The following is a 21879-nucleotide window of genomic DNA, read 5'->3' on the forward strand; positions in this document are numbered from 1 at the left end:
CCCCAGCTACAGCCCTTTGACTTGTGTTGTAATGGCATCTAGGGTCTACCGGAGAAATGGCACTGCGCACACACTGAGCTGTTTGCTTTTCTGAATTCCCATGACGGCTAGAAAGTGGAGTCATGTTTCCGCCGCCGAATAAAACCCCACTTTGTTTCTGCTCCGTCGGTCAAAGGCTCTGAAAATAGTCGCAGCCTTTCAAAGTTTATTACTCAGTGTTTTTCACACATCACTAAAACAAGGGTGACGGTACGCCAAAGCACATTTTCCTCAATGTAATTATGCCAGATATAGTCTTGAAATCACCAAACAAAGTAGAAATAAGTACTCTGAAAATAAGCTACCAAAAAAGCAGAAGTAATGAGTCGTGAATGCATCTGCCACTGACCTTGACCACCCCTTTCTCGTGCATGGTGATACAATTGTTGGGGTCCTTGGACAGCTGGTAAAGGGCCATAGCCGTGCTCTGGTGGACTTCCTTGTCTTTTGACTTGAGGTAACGCACCAGGGGGGCCACGGCGCCAGCATCACCGAAAGACGCCTTGTTGCTGCCCCACATGCAGCAGTGACCAATGGCCTCAGCAAGGTGGCGACGGAGCCTGTCATCATTCTGCGAACAGGAGAACAGGATGCTATTGGCCCCCGGAGACCAGTCTTTACAATGTACAGAATAACAAGCTACAGCTCTGCAAGAGGCTCCTGGCAGAATCCAACTATGTTTTTCTCATTAGCGGGGTATTTGTTTATTGACAGTAAGTGCAGTGTTGTTGAATAGTAAAACCTTGTTGTTTGTCTCCAGCAGTGGGGTGCACTTACCGTGTTAGTCTGCTTGGCGAGCAGCGGGACGACCCCGTGATCCGTAAGGACGGCCAGGTTCTCCTTGTCTTTGGCTATTTTGGCGATGGCGGCGCAGATGCTTGCCAGCACCTCGTTGTTTGTTGACTTCAGCAAATTAACAATCAGTTCCAATCCACCGACGAGGGAGCGCACCATTTCCCCTGCATCCTATAGTCAGAGTCTGTTATTAGCCTAGGCTCTGTCAAAATGAGCAACAGGGATGACGAGGAGGGAGGTAGTGTAATGAATGGGGGAAGAGGAGAGGCATGCCAGGGGTATTTGAAAAAAGGCATACAAAACAAAGAACACTGAATAAGTACAAGCAAAGTATTTACATAAGGGAACACTCAAAGTGCCATTAGTGCTAACTAGCAAGTATACCTATCTTTATATATGTAAAAACAACAACAACAACAACAACAACAACAACAACAACAACAACAACAACCGCTCTTACAGCACAACTGTGTTGTGGATTTGGGCGAAAAAGCAACACGTGTCACATCTTTGTTAACCTCTACTTGTCATAACGGACATGACACATAGCATTTAGAGCTTAGAGGTGACATTTGAAACGCTCGCCTCAGACAGACACACACAAGGCCTCATGGTTTGAGTTCATGGCACCAGATGGTACCACAGCACTCTCAGCCACTTTTGAGGCAATGCCTACCAAACCAACAGGCTGGTGGGGCGTGCTGAGGGAACCACAGCGGAAGAGCTGGAGGAGGCACTGGCTGCAGTATGGCTTGGCACATCAGGCCGCTGTTTAAAATCAGAAATCACCAAATCGCCAACCATGGGAGAATACATGACCGTGGCCGAGTCTGTGATGTTCAGCTTTGAAAATAGAACTGAAATGTTCCCAGAAGCATACAATTATGGATGCAAATCATAAAGCAGGCGTATTTTTAGTCCATGTCAACATCAATCAGCATGATGTATGGCCGAGCATTTGTTACATGCAATGTTCTTCATTCTATAAATTAAGGGATTTCTTCAAATTCAGCACGGACAAGAAGCAGTGCATGATTTACAGTTTCAGTGTAGAGGTACTTTTGGAGACCTGGGTGCACAGACAGAGAGCTCACAGCCGAGAGCTGGGCCAGGGTCATCACAGGGCCCTGTGATGGCGTGCCAGAGGGTGAGCCATGTGTGCAGTGCAGGGTAGAGAGAGGGGTGCCGGGGCCAGGAGCTGACCCCAGACTCACAGGAAGTCTTTCCTCAGGAATACTGATGACGGCTGGCCGGGAGTCCCTGCGACAGAGGAAGCTCTCTCAAGCCACCAGCTGCGATAGACTAGCCAGAATCTCTTTCATGGCCTGGAAGGGCCCCCAGATCTGAAAACCGCAACATTATGAGGCTGCACACGGATAGGCCTTTCTCACTATCCTCTCACTCTCTCCTCCTCCTCTTACCCAAGGATGAAATGAAATAGAAAACACATTATCTGCTGTGCGTGATCTCATGCTAAGCCAAGCTCAGAATGGCAGACGCATGCCCTGACCTTTTCTCTGAAGCAATCAGGCTTCTATAACATACATGGCTATAATGTCAAGGAAAAATAAATCAAGCACCCAAATGCACCTCTGCGTCCTGGCAAATTAATTATACACCCCATTACATACGATTGGGATGGTTCTACTTCCTTGATTGGAGAATAAAGATAATTGAATGATTCACTACTCTTGACAGTATACTTATGGTGTGTGGGTTTAGGTTGTGGACCTGTGGGCACCAGGAAGAGCTGGTGGAGGATCTGTGGAGGCAGTATGGAGCATCCAGCAGATGCATTTATACCACGGCTCTCTCATAAATCCACTATGGAACTGCTAACACAAACCACATGGGGTTTTTATCTAAATAGCGGCTGCACCGAAGCAGCTGTATCAGGTTCCTCAACTCACGGGGCGAGAGCACTATTTAGCCTTTGTCATTGCCCCCGTCCCAGAAAAATCACCCAAAAAGCATGTTCATGAATTTCCACTCAAAATTGGCAAACTGACATCCAGACAAACATTGTCAAACTTTGTTAGCGCTCAATGGTGGACCCGCAGACCCGCCATATGGTTGCCATGCATCATTTTTGCTATACTTCTAGGCCAGAGTAAAAACCCAGACCCCCATAGACACCTGCCTGGGCCCAACTGTTTAAATTAACCCAGATTGTCCCACTGACATGCTGTTTACCTTAATCACTGCGATAATCTATTAGAACAACATTACGTTTGTAGTTGGGAGTGCTCAGGGGATCAAAGACCTGCTAATGTGTAACATAAATTAGAGTTGACGGACTAGGGTAAAGGACACTAATTTTCATATTGCTCGTGTGTAAGAACAGTTCCCCACTGATTTAGCATTGAACTCCTGCAAACATGCTGATTCAAGATGGTCCGTTTAAAGTCCGGATTTTGAGGGGAGACAGGAGGATTGCGGTTCACTGTCCGCAGCTCTCCTATCTAACCTATCTAGTCCGAGATGTCGTCTTTCTCATTTAACGTCCTCTCTTTCCTATCTAAATTACCCATAATGCAACTTGACAACAAACAGTCGTTTTTCTTATTTAAGTCTATATGTGTAGCAAGTATTATTGTCCATGTTATGGGTTTTGTATTTATTTATTTATGAAAAAACATGTTTTAGAAAAGCGCTTTCACTGAACTTGTCTCGTACCCTATGCTGTGTGTCGATTGTGAATCTCTGTAACTGGTAGCATGTTGAGGCACGATTTTCAGCGGGGAAATCAGAAGCCATGCCACAGGATATTACTGAGCCTTTCTCCCTGCCTGCTTCCCAATTCACAGATCCCAGTGTGCCAAGGAGGCTTCTCTGCTTCATATTAGCCCGAAGTTCATGTAAGCCCCCTCTGACACAGCTCTGCCCCCGCTAACCTCCCAGCAGCAGCAGCAGCAGCAGGTTGGAGGGAGAGCAGCATGGTGATATAAGCGGGCTTCAGTGTTGTGAGTGGGATCATTCTGAAATGACAGAAACCCTGCAGAACTCTTTGATTTAGAGGCTATAATCCGTCTGCCTTAGGTGTGCTTCACTCGCAGAGAGAGGACAGGGGCCCAAAACAAATGTACTTCACTGTACCTTGGCATTGTTAATGCATGGACAAAGGGCCCATGCAGCGCTGGATTGCACTTCTGCACTGGGGTTTTTCAATAGGGACCACACCAGGCGGACTCCATCAAGCTGGTCGATGATTCTGTTGGTAGAAAGAGACAGGAAGTAGTGTGAGAAGGGAGGAAGAAAGCCCCCAAAAATGTTGCTTTTCGGTTGTGATTTTCTGCTTGAATGATTGTGTGATCGTCCTGATCATCTTTGTTTCTCAGAGCTGTGGCTGTTTTCACCTGGCCCGCAGCAGGCTCAACTCAACTTCAGCCAAGTAGGATCAAAACATCCATCAATTTCAGAGTTGGCTTTTCATCACGACTTGCCTTCAGCCCTCCTCCCTCCTCAGTTCCTCTCCAGGACTGAAACCCACCCACTGTCTGCTCGCTCAAATCCCTCTCCGTGGAAAAGCTCAATGGGCCAGGGGTTACCGCACATACGTCTGCACATATAGTGCTTCATACATAGATTTATAAATAGTAGCCGAGACAAACTTACACTTTATGTTGGTGGCTTGTTTTTCAACCATAGCCAAAAAGAGGACCTCTTTCCAAATCAAACAGAGCCACAGACAGGTCGCTCTATATTTCATGAGGTCTGACTGAAGTTTACTTAGGCATGAACTGTATTTCATCTCGTATACATGACTGTAGTTAAAACTGCAGTCAGGGTCTGGGAACCCAAAGAATTACAACACAGTGCACCCGTTGTCTGGTATAAATAACATGTAACGTGTTCCCCATGTGTGCGTCCACCAACAAGGCGGACATTGAATGCTGTCATAATTACTTAAACACTCCCTAATCACTGTATCTCCGTGACTGGCAACGAGCGAACACTCATCATCAGGGACGTCCCCTGCGCCATCTGTCTTCCGTTTTGCACATAAATCAGTCTGCAGGGATCATAACATCAGATTCCAGTCTGCAGGGCCTCCTAAATCCGGGCCGAAAACAAAAGTGAAGCGTCACATCATCGTCCAAAACAGCTCCGTCTTCCCACGAAGCAGGTATGAAACAGATTAGCAATGAAGTCGCAGCTGACAGTGATGGATTTAGAGGAGGAGACCACAAACCCAGGAGGCATAAAACAACGTGTGTTCACTCTTGTAGCTACACAGGATTCACCGAAGGAAGTGCTGTGTCATTAACCGCGCACTGCCTACTGCTTGAGAATGAAAACAAACACATGCGTTTTTCATGGGAAACATGAAAGTGACCGTTGTTTGTTTTGAGCTTTCGGTAGTTATGCATGAGCTTCATCAGAACCATGAGGAGAGAATGATTGTGCTGATCAACAGGAGGTATTAGAGAAAAGAGCTTCTTTTGTCATGTTAACAGACAAGAATATTGTAGCTTACTTTGTGGTGTCATGCATCATCGTATTTGTTAGCTGGCCAAATACCGTCTAATCACTGTGAATCTGGAAAACAGTGTTTGGTGGGAGGCGAGCAGGAAGCAATCAAAAATGAGTTATGTTAATTGCTCAGCAAACTACTGTACACATACATATGTCTCACATGTCTCAAAATAAGCCATCGCCACGAAACATACACTACATGCAAGCAGGCGTTGAAATAAGAACGTTCTGTTTACAGCGGAGTGTGAAGGCTGAAAAATGACATGGTCTGGCTTAAATATACATAACGTGAGAAAACACGGAGAACATGATGAACCACCGTAAAACACTTCTCGCCTTGTGTGAAGTTTACCACAGTTGGTTGCTGTATTTTGACATGATTCTCTTTTTATTGAGGTTTTTTTCATCCAAACAAATGTAATAGGCTCATATGGTAGCATTAACAGCTAGCTTACAATGTAAACTCCAACATTAGGTCGTATGTGTGTCCAGTTCTAATTGTGTAGTGCATAACAGCCTTGTAAAAGCAATGAGACACAGATGGAAGGTCCACAATGTTCTGAAGTTGTGAGGGCGAGGTTAAATGAAGCTCTGGACTGTGGTTCGCTGTGTTTTCCCAGCCATGAACTCTTGGACAGGGAAGGGCGTTAGGTATGTTTGTGTGACCAGCTCAAGTCCCGACATAGACCACAAAGCTATAGTAAAACACCACAACCATATTTAACTTAGCAGGTACAATAAACAAAGCTTCTAAAAGATGTCATTACGCTGGGGATTGAAGACAAAAGTACCTGCATGATTACAAATTAAAAGAACATAGATTTCTTTAAGCATGAGCCCATGACAGGTTAATTATACCGTGTTTGGAACAAGTAATTGGTGTCATTCCCTTGTCAAAACATTTGACATAAATATGCGGCCAAGAATAGGGATTTGGAGGTAATTCAGTAATGACAGTGAGCAAGCCACTAATGATATTTTAAGAGACACCTCACATGGGGCTGTTTGCCATGTGTAAAGCGTAATAAATGGAAAATAGCTGGTTGGATGTAAGGTGACACTTACGCCATGTTATCCATATCCGTAGCACAGGCACCCACTGCGTTGGTTACATTCACAAGCAGCGCCTAGAAAAAAGACAAATAAAAAGTACATCAATCAAAATAATATGGTTAAAAGATAAAATGGTCATTATGCAATAAGAGATCATTCAACATGCCTGATTAGTTCCAGTGAGCAGATTCACAAGCGATTTGATGCCTCCACACTTGCGGATGATGGCCTTGTTAGCAGGTATCCGGGCGAATTCTCCCACAGCTCCCACTACATTTACCAGAACTTCTTCAGGCTGATTTGTCAGCAGGCCAACCAGGGTCTCCAGGGCTTTGTACTCCTGAAACCTGTCAAGAGTGGAACAAAGGGGAATTAACCAATCAATTCACATTGATTTGTTAGGTGTATTACAATAACTGATAGATGTTAACGAATAAGAAAGAAGAAGAAGAGTCCGCAGCGATGTTAGTGTTTGAGGCTGTGCTATGAACTAAATGTCACAATTTCAAAACAAACCTAGACAGGGTGAGCAAGACCCTGACGCAAAGGACCATGTCGACCTTTTAGCATAATCTGTTAGCATGCTAGCATTGGCTAATTAGCAATAAACACAGTACAGCACGCACTTTTTTTCTACAGTGTTTAAAAATAAAGAAGTGGACAAAAAAATACATGGAGCTAGAGAAAAAGTGGTTTAATGCATGTGAGCAATATAATGGCAATCAAATCAATAGTTAAACAGATATTTCACTCAAAACCCCAAACGGCAACCATAGCTGCATACATGCCAACCTTTCCAAATCGAAAAGAGGTAGGTTTGCGCGCGGCAAATGTGCACGCCCAAATTAGGTAATCAGAAGAAATGGAACCCCAGTAATTACATGTATAAACCATGTATTTAACATATATTGCATCATTTTATGCATTTTTCAGAAAAGTGGTAGTTTGGTAAACAGTGACATCAACGACATGTTTGGTCTGTAAAATGCCCGAAAAGTAAAAGAATGGGAGATAAATATCCCAAAGTCTCCACATGTTATTATATTTGTTTCTGGTCCTCTTTCAGTTGAGACAGTGTAGATGAAGGATGCTTCAGGAAAAGACTAAACACTGGATGTCTTTCAGTCGCCAACATGTGTTTTTGAGACACTGATATTAACGGGGAAATCCTGCAGGACTCAAATGCCTCGTCTCTGTTCCCTTAAAGGTCCCATGTCATGGCCATTTCCACTAATCATAATTCCATTGTTGAGGTCTACTAGAATAGATTTATACTGTGCAATTTTCCAAACTCACATTGGTTTCGCATACAGCATCTCTGTAAAGTATGTGTATTCAGCAGTATTCACTCTCTCCACTAAACGGCTCTTTGCAGCTCTTGCCCCCCCCCCCCCGCCCTGTGAGACCAGTCGGGACGTTGTGAATCGCGCTGAGCTCCGTGGAGGTGTGATTTCCTTGTTTAGCGATACACAGCGAAACACAGCCAAACTCACCCTGAGCACACACAAAGTCACAGCCGAAGTAAAAACAATAAGTGTGGCTTGATATTGAGTAAGAAAAAGCTTGATAAACGCTGGGAGAATGGGTCTGCAGAGAGAATTTCGCCGCGATCCCAACTGTCTGTTATCAGCCTGCAGCCAGGGAGGAGAAATCAGCTGAGCTGCATGCACTGAGTGTGTGTGTGAGGAAGTCCGTGGATTGGTCAATTTGGACCAATCAGCGGGGGCTTAACGTAACGGCTCCGCGGACGTAACGTAACGGCTCCACGGATTGGTCCATTTCGTTCCGGGTACGACATGACATCATGATGTACCCGGAAGAATCAAATGGATGATGACGTTTCACCAACGAGGCGTTTTGGGGAGGTATTTTCTGTGTTAGAGTTTTACTCGCTACATGGTGTACTTTGAGGGTTTTGACTCTGCACACCGTTTACATGCATAAAAACCTTCATAACACACAAGGGGACGGGTAATAACCGGAAAAGCATGACATGTGACCTTTAAACTCATTTGGGAGTGATTACCCATCAGCCCCGGGGGTGCAGAGGAAAGGCAGCGTTACCCCCGGTCTGCACGTTGTTTCTCTTTCAGAAACACAGAGGACTGTTTGTATGATGCGATCACAGACACGCTGCAAACGGTGTCCGCCAAAAGTCGAGTCCAGTGTCTATGTAGTGTCATTTTTATTTGTTATAGTTTGAGAAGATTGAAAATCGGTAGGGAAAGCCAGCTTAGTCGGTAGGCGGTAGAAACATGTCAAAAGCGGTAGACTACCGCCCAAATCGGTAGGGTTGGCAGGTATGTAGTTGGCACTCAATGAAATGCCTAAAGGAAAAATGCTGCTAGATAAAAAAGTCAGGGGATTGTCGCGATCCATCCTCCAGGGAACACAAATGTCTGGTAAACATCTATGTCATTCTATACAATAACTGTTGAGATATTTAAGTGTAGATTCAAAGTGGTGGACTGATTGGCCAATTGACTGACTAGGGACAATATTGTGGCTACACACGCAATAGTTGTCTAAAGCTAATAGCTTAGCTTGACTTGGTTTGAGTTGGTGCGTCAGCAGCGTGGCAGGGATTCAGAGGGAAGACTGAAGGTGTGTTTGTTGTCTTCATCTAACGTCTCACTAGAGCTGTTTATGCTTGTACTTCCCTCCCTACTCCCTACTTTAAAGTGATAAGTAGTGGCTACAGTGCCCTGAGCCACATGGACATAGATCTCGTACTGTAACCCAGCAGTACAGGCAGTTTTCCCACGACTGCTCACAGTTGTCCCTTGTCCATACCATAGCTTTGATGCGGCTTGGAAACTCTCCCTCCCTATTTAGCTGTGATTCTTCCTTGTTTGCCAATGCTATAGAGTGGTAAACTACAGTAAACATTTAAAAGGGATATAATGCGGTCGCACAAAAACCTCAACAAACCTCTGATGTACAGTTAAGCCCTGTTTTTATTCACAGTTACGGTTGCTGGCATCATGGTCCTTAAGCTGTTGTGGATGGCCAAGGTCATTTGGGTTTGGTCAGGGGCCGACAACACACAGCCTGAAGTGAAAACACTGCTAATGAACATCGGAGCTGCCAAAGTTAACTTCAGTGAAATTCACCGAAAAGAAAAACAATGGTTTGCCAATGGCATCACTGAAGTGTCATCTGCAGTCGACTGCATTACAATTATCTCGTAATCACAGACATAACTTTTGATGAATGAACAGTAAGACATGACTATTTTTGTGAAGCCAATCCCGGTCGGTGTAATTACGTTATGGCCAGAGTAACATCACACAAGACAACCTGAGTTTGCTTCTTCTGCAAACACTGGGGACGTGTCAGAAGACACAGGAACCACATTGGCGCTTATGTGTAGAAGATTTTAAGATTGATTGTCTGTCTTTTTCTTTTTCAAAGGGCTGAAAACCTAAATGCTGCCTTTTATGCAAACTAGTGTTTTAAGGTAAAGTGAAACTAAGACATTTTAAGGACCCATGCACATGCATTTCCTAAACATTCGGTCTATATGCTGTAAAATGTATTATCTCTTCGATTTACACACGGCATCTAATTGCACGTCTGTCCGTCCTGGGAGAGGGATCCCTCCTCTGTTGCTCTCCCTGAGGTTTCTCCCATTGTTTCCCCTTAAACTGTGGGTTTTCTCTGGAGGTTTTTCCTTGTACGATGTGAGGGTCTAAGGACAGAGGGTGTCGTATTTCTCATACTGATATTCTGAACAATCTGTGTTGTTGTATTTGCTGTAAAGTGTCTCTACTGTAGGCTATTTTTATTATATGTACAGCACTTTGGCTCGACCAAAAATCGTTTATAAATGTGCTATATAAATAAAACTTGATTTGATTTGACCCAGAGAATTACTATGAAGAGAAAATAACTGGCTCCTTTAACCTGAAATTGAGCAGATTGATTGATCTCTCTCGTTTAAAAAGAAAAAAAGACAATGACTTGGGTGAGCACAGAACTTTTGTGAGGTAAGGAGAAGTATCATTTGGAAGGGCAATTATGGTGTGCTCATCATAGCGTTGGAACAGAGGTAAGATGGCGGAGTAGTCAGTCATTGGAAGTGAACCCCACAATCTTGACCCTCAACATTACTGTGCTGGCAAATACAGACTGAGAATTGGCAGTGGTGACTTTCCATTACAGGGTATTCACTCACTCTTTTGTTAAGGGCTTTTTACAGCATGTTTGTGTGTCCATAACACTTCAGTATACAGGCTCAAGGGACTTCATATTGATGTGTTCATATATCCAAACAAAATATCTTTCCAAGAAGTGCTTTTACAAAGCTTGGACAAGGTACAGCCGTCTCAAAAAAACACACAGTAATGTGGTCTTTAAATAAACACTTAAGTTATGAATGTCATTACATTTCTGGGGCATCAATCATCTCTCATTTTGATGCATCATTAATCAGGGAAATGGCTTATACGAGCTACTTGTCTTAAGTGGAGGTCCCCGGACCTTTATGCTGCCCAGACTGCGCAAATCACCAGTCACATAAAATAAATGTTGTTTGCAATTTGACCATGTAATTAATGAAAGAAAAGAGAGAGATAGAGAGAGAGAGAAAAAACCCTCCCTGCCTGTCTATATTGCTGTAGCAAAAATGTATTCCAAAATGATTTTCGTTTCTGTCCACCACTCAGCCCATGATTGATTCTGAAATGAGCGCATGCCCCTGAAACCCCGTTACATTAGCAGCCTTTCCTTTTTGACAGTAATGACTCGGTCACTGTATTCCAAGCTTTGGCCTGACCTAGACTTTTTTAAGTGATTCAAATAAGCCTGGGAGAGTATGAAAAAATAGATCCACTTACACATTCAAGTGTGCATTTAAAACATTGGCTGTGCATCACGCTGCTTTCTTGCTGAGGAGGTGGCCACATTTCACCTTCATTCACACCAAAGAGCCCACAGCGTCCAAAACAAAACATAACACACATGGGGAAGAAACCACAAAATGATGGCACTCTGTTTGTTAAATGTAGAGAGGGCACTCAAAGTGTAAATGAAGTGTCACTAAATGTGGTTTACCTGTGATTAATGGTCTTATCATAATTATTTCTATTATTGTTATTATCAGTAGTAATATAAGTATTTAACATGGCAACAGTGTGACAGGTAATTACATATGGCAGAGGGCCTGTACTGGCAGTGAGTTTATTAAACACATTACTCATGGTCTGTGTAGTTCACACAAGCGCCAGGCTTTCCAAACTGTCCATTTTTCTATTGTTTTAAGATATTTGTTTGTTAAATGAACAAAGCAAAAATAAGGTCACTATCTTTATTTCAATTAAATAAATTCCCCAAAGGTTTTTTTGTTCATGGCGTGTGTTAAGAGACAGTGATCCGTCCATCTTGCTTCAGAGGAATGTTATTGTCATGCCTCCACTCCTGTAAAGGACTCTTCACTTAACTCGATGTGGCAGCAGACACTCAGTTCCAGTTGGGAGCATTTCACTCAAACTTTAAATGTAGGATATCATTCTGTCAGATATGATATATGAAGTGAAGATAGATCTTTGTGAGTGCTACTGGTCCCTGTTCTTGTTACTTTTAGAGGTCCTCTGCAATTTGAACTACTGGGTCGGAAGAAAAAGCCTTTTTTACATCATCTCACCTCAGCGAAAAGCCTTACAATTCAAGAACACTCTTTATCGTAGAATCATCAATTACCAGTGACTTGCCTACAATGGAGAGCATGTGTTTTGAATGAATGAAAACATTACAACGGTATTACATATATGCAATGGGGATATATATTATGTAGCCAGCCTAACACAGAATAAGAAAATAAATACATTAAATGATTCTTTCAAGGGAGCATTAGTGGGAATGTATATGGCCAAGATGCGGTCTCAAGGAATTATTTATTTTAGAGGGAAAATGAGGGATTTAAAAATCATCTGACACTTAAATACAAGTCAAAAACCATTCCACAAATGTCACTGCTGAAGGAACCAGGCTGAATGACACTTAAATAAACCCCAGCCTGACATGACAAATGATTAAAGGCTCAGTCAGCCTTCGGACATTAGGAACTCCCCATCTCAAGGCCGATTCCTTTAATATTCACAGGCTTAGAATAACACATCACCGAAGTCTATCAAATCAACACATCGGCTTGAGCCTTCGTTAATGATGGGAACCACTGAATTCTAGCAGCAAACACTCACATAAAAGATCAGCGCAAATAGAATCCGTAGAAAAACTTTACATTTACGCAAGTAATCACTTCAACCAGATGCAATTGTAAAGGAAATGGAGATATGATAAAAGCATCAGAGTGGAAAAAGTGATACAGCTAGTCGTGAATGAATAACAGCACCGCCGTAAAAGTAACATGTGCTGATGGCATGGCGACGAGTAATGCACGCAAGTTGGTTGATCAGGGTATATGCAGGAATCCTGAAGTCAAATTGAATACCTTTTAAGACCCTTTCCATACATTTTAAGACCTCATCGCAACTTCGAGTTCTAACCGGTTACATTGGCGACACACTTTACCTCACATTTACTATATTGATTGTAAGATAGCACAACTAAACAGAGTGCAGACAGACTACTGAAGCCTCCTCTCCACATGAACTTCAACCTCTCGGTGAAGGTCAGGTTTAATGCAGCATGCTGCTTGGTTGCTTCTGGACTCTGTGCTCTTTCATTCCAGTAAAACTCCTCAGAAACCAGTATTTGACCAATAAACAAAACAATTGACAAAACTTTGAACTATGAAATATATTAAACTTTGGTGAGCTTCAGCGGGGTAATGCCATATAGGATCTCCCTCACAAATACCCAGGGGTTAAATTGGGCTGGGGCTGTCCGGGGCTAAGCCCGGCACATAGGACGATGCTCTGACGTCATCATCCTCACACATTTGTCATATGTTTACAAAAAACGATATATATGTTAAGACTTTTCTCGTTCTTAATATAGACTATATTTAGGGTCGATGTGTGTTGACCATAGACTGTATATATATATATATATATATATATATATATGTGTTGACCTTACTTTAAAATAGCAGATCTCTGTAACCGGATATAGTTTGGCTTAGACCCCGGCCCCACGAGGACGCATACAGTAAAACACATACGCAAAAGCAAAAAAGTCTTCCGTTCACACGCATTCGATTCATTAACGTGTCCGTTCACACTAGACCAGGGGTGTCAAACTCAAGGCCCGGGGGCCAAATCCAGCCCGCGACTTCATTTTATGTGGCCCCGCAAGAGCTTGCAAAGAATATAATACGTTTATTATACGGTTACATGCCACTTTACAGAAGCAGGTTGCCCATAAACTACATGTCCCACAATGCATCTCGTTTTGTGACATGCACACTGAAGAGACTTCTGCTTTCAGACGTAGTTAATGACTAAGTTATTATCCTATCCGATACTAATACAATTGAGAGGCAATAATGTAATATAACACATTATTTTATATATATATTATATATTTATATTTATATAGTTACAACCGGCCCTTTGAGTGCAACCTTTATGCAAATGTGGCCCGCGATGAAATTGAGTTTGACACCCCTGCACTAGACCGTTGGAAATGCTGGAAACGCTGTAGTACATATGCCAGGCCTGTAAGTGGCGCTGCTTCCGCCACAAAATACACCAAAAGCAGCGAAGAAGACCCCGGAGCATGGTTGCGGTGGACGCAGGGTGGACGGCATGTTCTCCTGCTGTATATCTCTCAGGTAGTCCACCAGCAGATAACAACATTTGAGTTGACCAATCACAAACAGGGACAAGTGTACTGACAGCGCAGCGTCATACTTCATTAATGAAAAGTAAACTAATATTAGACAAATATGAACTTTAAAGTAATATTAGTCATCCATGACTTAAACATAATAATCCAGGATACAAGCCGCACCTGCAAGGTGAATACAGAACAACTGGTTAAAAAATAAATAATCTACCAAGTGTTTGAAAGCGTAACATTTTTATGATCACTGCCCCCATCTAAGACACGAGTGGATCTGACTTTAATTACATTTGAGTTGAGTGTTTCGTCAACCTAATGTGTTGCTTAAAATAATATTTCTGCATACAGTAGGCTATATGTGACACTGTTAGTGTTGCACGGCCAGATACGGCTCAGCTGACTCAGATAAGGAGATAATATAGGCGATGATATTATATGATCGATGATCTGATTGAATGTGATATGAATGATAAGTGCGACACGTCGGCGTCTTCTCTGCATACAGCAGTTTAAACTGTATTTCCTTTATCCTGTAATATGACTTGATAGATTTAAACTCCGCACACTGAGTTCTGATTTTTCAGCAGGCGGTGCTTTCACTGAGTTGATCTCTTTTCTATAGACGCCGGAGGCGGGCAGGGTCGTGTAAAAGAAAAGTGATTTAGCCTTCCCAAACCTGAGCCTCACGCGCCGCCTATGACTGTAACCACATCATCTCAGGAAACATATTTTCCAGAAGTTATGAGCACACATGCGTGAAATTACCAATTGCTATTAATCCCTTTTAAAATGAGGCTCATTAGATTGTTGCTCCTATGATTGATTTATCAAAATCATACTAATCTGTTACAACTATCCCAAAATATATAGCCACAATGTGTTTCTGTATCTCTGGTATGTTAAATGTGTGTGTTCATGGGCGTGTGAGTCAGTGTGTGTTAATGAGAGTTAATAAGGTAAGACCCAGAGTCCCTGCGTACTTAGCCACATTCTCCATGCTGATGGAACACTTCCAGATGGCTCCGGTGGCGGCGGCCAGCAGCTGCTTGTTGGACGCCTTGCTCAGCAGAGAGGCCAGCGGCTGCAGACCTTTGTACTCACGCACCAGGTCACGAGTTTGTTTGCCCTCTGCACACTGCATAGAGTAAAAGAGATGGTCAAGATCTTCAGGAAGTATAGGAAAAATGTAGGTGCCATTTTTTTTTTCTCACATGAGGAAGTTACCTTGAAGATTGCACTGGCACAATGCATTTGGAGCTCATCATTGTCACTGCTTAGGTTTTTAACCAAATCCTTGATCATGCCTTCAGTCTGAATGGCAATCCTGTAGCTTTCCTGTAGTGACATGAACAACATTGGCTTATCTATAGGTATTTTACATATTTACTGGTATTATGTTTCTTTATGTTTATAATATTGTTTCTTAGTTTCACATGACAAGTACAGTATAGTGTCTTTCATTTCTACCCTAAAATTCTATATTCATATGTTAAACGTGTTTTTTACATCCTTACACACCCTGCTGAAATCACATGGCATAACGTGTAAAGGTAAAGCTTGCACTATCCTATCACTTTTGGTATTGTCTACAAATGTCAGGCTTGTCAAGTTAGTTGGCCTGAAAACACACTGCCCCTTCTAAAGAAACAAATCCTTCACTGAGTATGCAGAAGTTCACTCTGCATACTCAAACTGTAATAAAAAGTGTATTTGGAGCTAATTCCGGCCAAATAACAATAAACAATGTAGTGTTCTGGTGAGTGTTTCCATTGCATTTGACCAAGTGTGGCTCATTGATGTGTTTTGAGTAGGTTTATTCATCTCTGTGGTAAATAGGAAGAAAGAGCACTTGGTGGGAGGAACATTCATTGTTACTTTAGGCCTTTCATTGGATCCTTTGATAGAAGTAAAACATTATTTACAGTATTTTAAATGTCTTATAGAATGAGACTCTTAGGTTTTATTGCACAGACCATGAATTGACAATGTATGCCACATTTGACGATAAAGGTCATATTGTCCCCTCTCACCTCTGAGGCACACTCCTGCAGGGTGCCCACCACAGGAATGAGCATGTTCTCGTGTGGAGACTTGAGCAGGCGTCCCAGCAGAGGGATGCCCCCGGCCTTCCGGATGGCCTCCTTGTTCTTGGTGCTCTTGCTGCAGCTCCACAGTGCCAGAGCACCGCAGCGAGCCACCTCCACATCCTTCTCCTGGTTTGCACTCAGGCTGGCTAAATTCGGAACACAGTCCAGCAGCTTCACCTGAGCGGAGAGAAGAGGGAGGATAAACACAAACATAAAAATGTGTGCGAACAAACATCCAGACCGCACGTCTCAAAGCATAACAAACTCCAGACACACACATTACACAAACTCTGTGAACTTGTCATAAATTCAAGGACTCTGAGAAGTTTTGTTGCATGGTTGGAGTGATAATGGATGGTTCCAGATGAGAATAGCAAGTTGTTGGCTGTGATTAAGGGTGTAATTAAAATTCTATTACTACTGGGTCTGCAAAGATGAAAAAGCCAGACATGTTAGGAGTGGAAAACTGTCAGGATTGATGTTGATGTTAGGCCTGAAAAGCCCAGTGTGACGGTTTATGGCCATCATTCAGTGTTCTAATCCATAGTTCCTGGCCAGTGAGACAGAGCAGGCAAAGCTATTACACACAGCGCAGTTCAAAGGTGGTCTCATAGCATAGCGTGAAATTAATCTGCCTTCGTGAGTGACTTGCACATGAGAACATCCGATTTGGGGCTGGGGAAAATATACAAGGCATGGAGGCTTTAATCACAGGTCCCTCTGTCAACAAACATGAATGCAGGTCAGAGGATGTAGGGGACATTCTATCTGTTGTACCACAGCACCGCTCTGCTGGTTTTAAAAGCCTGGGTGGGTGCGTACAGTGTGAAAAGGGCATACATTGAGGATTAATCTGCTTTGGTTTAGAACATAGTTTAGACTGATGGACTGATTCCATAGATTTGATCTGATCGTAAAGAAGAACAATTTCTGAACCGCATACAGATACTACATCTCAGAAGTGCTTTTACAACCATGTAATCTGCCCTTATGCAAGTAAACTAGTGGGAAGGTTTTTTTTGTATTTACTTCACCTAAGTATTTTGGAATGACAGCAAATAAGTTTGAAATGGCCCTGAAGACCCAAGTTTTTGAGTGACAATATAATATTGGTTTTATGAGATCACAGAGGGAACAGAGTGCCCTTAGTGTGGAAAGCCCTAGACAAAACCATTCAAAAATGTCAAGGAGCCAGTCCCCACACCCTGCGGAACACCCTCTGATTAACTCATGGGACTAGTGACATCCGGCTAAAAATGAATTGGGAAAGGAACATGACCACAAGTACAAAAAAATGGGGCACTGTCACTTTGTTAAGCCACGCCTGGATTCGTTTATTACGCCTAAAACTAATTATAAACGGTAATATGCGGATCACATCGCAATTATGCACCATACCATTTTTCCAATGGGTCCATTGTGGCCGTGGTACAAATAATTGTTGCACTAAATTACAAAATAGTTGAATTAGACAAAGTGTTTTATTGGAAAATCTTATATTCATTAACCAATACCAGGCTCTGATATTCAGCCTGCTTTTTGCATTGCCATTACAAAGATTGGTTATACTATTTACACCAACTTGAATGAACGTTGCTTCTTGTTCATACTCACCAGTTTTTTTATACCGCCATACTGCCTGACGGTTCTCCTTGCTCGTCGGAACCTGGCCACGTTAGAGATGGTCTCGGCTGCTAAGGCCTTGAGGTCCTTCACTGGGGAGTCCAGAATCCTCACGATGCTCTGCAGGCCTCCCATGTCTACAATGGCTCGACGGATTTGCACGTTGTGACTTATCTTCCTCAGGATTTTAAGGGAGCCAATCTAAAAACACACACAATAAAACCAACCCAAAAAGATATTTTATGGAAAATAAATGGTTGTGTCTATTCTAATGTAAGGCCTCCATGTGTGCTAAAAGAACATAAAGCTACTAGCAACACAAATTAGAATAGTCATGACAAAAGACGTAATAAAATCAGGTCAAAAAGCACACACAAGTCATTAGGCAAACTGGAGAATGATTGCTACCCCGTGTCTTTAAAGGCATGCTCTCTACTCAGCACTTGGTTTTTGTTACTAAAACACAGGCTGGCACACACGGCCGGCTCGGTTTTTGCCCGCAGGCCATCCAGGTCCAGCTCTGGCAGAGCTACTTACTTTGCATTTGACTTCATCTGTATCCAGCAAGTTAATGAGGACTTCAAGGCCACCTACGTCCCGGATGGCCAGTTGGCACGTCTCCTGCATCAAATTAAAGTCCATCATGGCGCACAGAGTGAGCACAGTGGCCGTCTGGTCGCCTCCCTGAAATAATAATGCCCAACACGAGTCAATGAAAGAAAAAAGAAGACATAATGAAAGAGAGGAGGAGGGAATTAAACATTAAGCAGACATTTGGAAAAGGGAGGAGGACACTAATCTCCCTACTTTCCCCCACGCTCACTCTCCCTCTGTTGTTTCCTCTGATAATACCACTCCTGCTGGGGTTGTTTTGTTTATACCACAGCCTGGTAAGTGTTAAGCTTTGTGGCGATAAACACTGTAGGATAGAAATGATCTGCTAACAGAGCGCTAAGCTCCGACAACAGTGCCAAGCTCAGAAAACATTAGACATTGCCCCGAGGATGAAAAATTACACTATTAGCGCTAAAACTTGTGAGTTACCATATCAAGAGTAGAAAATGTTTTGACAGTTGTTATACACATATCATTTTAGACCTGCGCCACAGCGATTAGTAACTTGGTAGCAACAACACTACTGAGTCAACAAGTGCCTCGAGGTGGGGAAATCTGCTCTTTGATTTAAATTCAAGCCCCTAAACACACAAGGGGGCCAAACACTGATTACGTTTGATAGGAACTTAGCTAAAATATGTTCACAAAAAATGAATACAGATTCAAAAATGTGCATGTGTGGCTGGTCAAATCCTCAACTGTGGCAGTCTTTCTTATTTGACTGTTTTCTACTAAATTTAGTGACCAAATTCTATTCTTTCGGCTCCAAATGGATAAATCAACATAATGTCCTAGATGGGCCGATGTTGATGGCACTTAAACCCCCAGTCGGTTCTATGAGAAGTTTTTTTCTTGCCATATTTAGTCTGCATCATAAGGAGTTGCGTAACAATTTTGTTGACATGCAATGGTTTTAATCATGAAACAGGGGGAACAATCGGTGGTCAGATAAAACAGAAGCTTGTGGCACACAAATGCAACAGTTAGCTGCTGTAACACTAGACCTGCAACATGGCTTTGATATGTGACACTGAGATCTAGTCCAAAATCTGCTGGCGAGTGAACAATCAAATATTATTCCATTTTTCGCTGTGGTTTGAATGTGATACACATAGAGTTCTCATCTACTGGATTCAAGGCCGCCTCTACCGTTCCAAGTTTGAAGGTCCTTTATTAGTTGCACACTTTGCGAACAATTTAAGACGTCAGGACCGTCCTACATAGATCATTTCAACTGAACATAAGAATGTAACATGTCCTGCTATCAGCTATGAGTAGAAAATAGCCCGTCACTATATAGAATGCACGAGCAGTAATGTGTTTCATGCAGCTTTTGGAGGGGCGGGCTCATCACTATAGGCATATACCAGAGAATCAAGTGGTGTTTGATCATATCTCCCTCACAAAGCGGTGCTCTGACACAGCAGGATAACGGCCACATGTGTTCTCCATATCATGATGCGAGCCTAAATGTGAACCATTTGCCCATTAACAGCAGTGGATCTACGGCTTCCTTTGTCTCCTGCATTCTCACTCTTCAAAGGATTTAGCACGCAAGGTTCATACCTTGTAAAAACAACAAGAAGGCTATGTTTAGGAGTGATAGCAGAACAGAAAACAGATCATGTGCTTTCATTTTCGTTAGCTTTGGTCTTGAAGTATTGTCGACATTCTTTAAAACACTGACAATATCTGACAATCTTTTATGATGAAAGATCTTTGACTCTATGAGCATGACGAGCAGATGCTCAAAGTGGAACCAATTCAACCACTATTCCACCTTTGAACAATAAATTCAAAAAGCAGATAAATAGCTGTTCTTTGCATCGATACTGTGAGCCATAACCTACAGGCTTGGCATTGCCATAATCAATACTCATACCGAGTTAAAAACCTCTATAGGGTATAAGGAAACATAACCTGCGATGTATTTTAAATAGTCCTTGAAAACTTAACAGGCCTTCTCTTTAAACCCAGGTTAGCTTCCACCTTTTGAGATTCCACAACCTTGCTAGCAGCTATGTTAGCTTGTACTTAGGCATAGCTTTGCATTAAGCTAAATGCTATTATCATGTTAATATCCACGTGTTTAGCAAGTCATTCTTACAAGGTTCTCCATTTTCAATGTTGGCTGCACTGAACACAAGTACAGCTAAGGCTAACGGGAATGAGGTTAGTTTAGCAGGAATCATTGAGAAAACGACATAGTCAAGGACAAGTGGACATTGGCCAGGTCATGGAGTTAGAATAGTAGTCTAGGGATTACCAAAGTCAGTAGGATTCATCCTCTGGGGAACATGAATGTCCACATTATTACCGCATTTGATAGCAATCCATTCAAAAGTACATTTGTGATATTTCACTCAGCCTCTTGGTGGCTCTTCAGGAACAGTTGGAGGATCACTAAAGTCATATTGATCCTCTGGAAACCATGAATCACTGTACAACATTTTGTGTCTACCATCCAGTAGATGTCAAGCTTTTCCCCGACAAAGTGGAAATGTTGACCTGTAGTGGCGCTAGAGGAAGAGTCAGGAAATCACCAAAGTCATTCAAATGTACCTTCTAGGAACCTTGAATATCTGCATCAAATTTCACAGCAATCCATCGAATACTTGTCAAGACGTTCAGCGCAGATGTCCACTTCATTGTGGTGAACTAAGAGTCGTCAGGGGAGCACCACAATCTGCTCGGGGGACTATGAATTTAGGAACAACCTTTCATGGCAATCTATCGAATATTAATAGAGATAAGTAAGTCAGGACAGACAGATCAGATAAATTGAGCTGGCCTTCCATAGTGATGTATAACACTTAAGTAAGTAGAAGGGACAAAATAAGTGTTTCTTATCAGCTGAATGGATATTTAAATGATGATAGATGGCAGATTTAACCCAGAGTAGTGATACTACAGTACACTCAGCTCAACCATTACACATCCCATTGAGAACATGTATAGACTACTACTGTGGAATTTGAAGCATAATATTTAGGATATCTTTAATATTCATTAATCAGCAGTTTAATGGCAACTCATCTAGTAATGATTAAGGAGATAGTTGTATAAATGATCTATTGCCTTGTCTCTTTGAATTGCATAACAAGGAGTTTAGACATAAAGCAGTAAGAGGGATCAGATTCCATTCATGAGGTGAACCCAATATCAACCACTTAAAGATGCTTTATGCATTGTATCTCTTCCTTCACTGCAGGTGGCTACTAAAATAGCTAATGCCTCCCCACTGCTGAATGGAGGTCTTATTCTTGTCTGGGGCAGCAGACTGGACTCAACAGACACAGACTGGCCCGCCCGAGCCTATAAATCACCGCAGTGAGCATGTTGGAGCAGGAAGGGGCTTAATAGGGCTGTCAATGATACCCTATTGACCTCAGACCTTTTCCTTATTGCCGTTTTGTTGTGTATATTTTACGAATGAGTGAGTGTT

The 21879-nt window shown here is 42.5% G+C and overlaps 1 protein-coding gene across 1 annotated transcript in view; it reads right to left on the minus strand.

The window, feature by feature from the left end:
• The window catches only part of odad2 (outer dynein arm docking complex subunit 2), a 45466-nt gene that overhangs the window by 8313 nt on the left and 15274 nt on the right, over positions 1–21879 (minus strand). The window contains exons 11-20 of the mRNA XM_034108849.1: positions 18357–18503; positions 17811–18020; positions 16140–16373; positions 15334–15444; positions 15090–15244; positions 6530–6710; positions 6376–6437; positions 3931–4045; positions 817–1005; positions 389–610 (exon numbers count right to left, since the gene is read on the minus strand). Of these exons, the coding sequence (XP_033964740.1) occupies positions 389–610; positions 817–1005; positions 3931–4045; positions 6376–6437; positions 6530–6710; positions 15090–15244; positions 15334–15444; positions 16140–16373; positions 17811–18020; positions 18357–18503 (1626 nt within the window). The remainder of the gene's footprint in view (positions 1–388; positions 611–816; positions 1006–3930; positions 4046–6375; positions 6438–6529; positions 6711–15089; positions 15245–15333; positions 15445–16139; positions 16374–17810; positions 18021–18356; positions 18504–21879) is intronic.

Source organism: Pseudochaenichthys georgianus, chromosome 20 (assembly GCF_902827115.2).
Source record: "Pseudochaenichthys georgianus chromosome 20, fPseGeo1.2, whole genome shotgun sequence".
Taxonomy (NCBI): Eukaryota; Metazoa; Chordata; class Actinopteri; order Perciformes; family Channichthyidae; genus Pseudochaenichthys; species Pseudochaenichthys georgianus.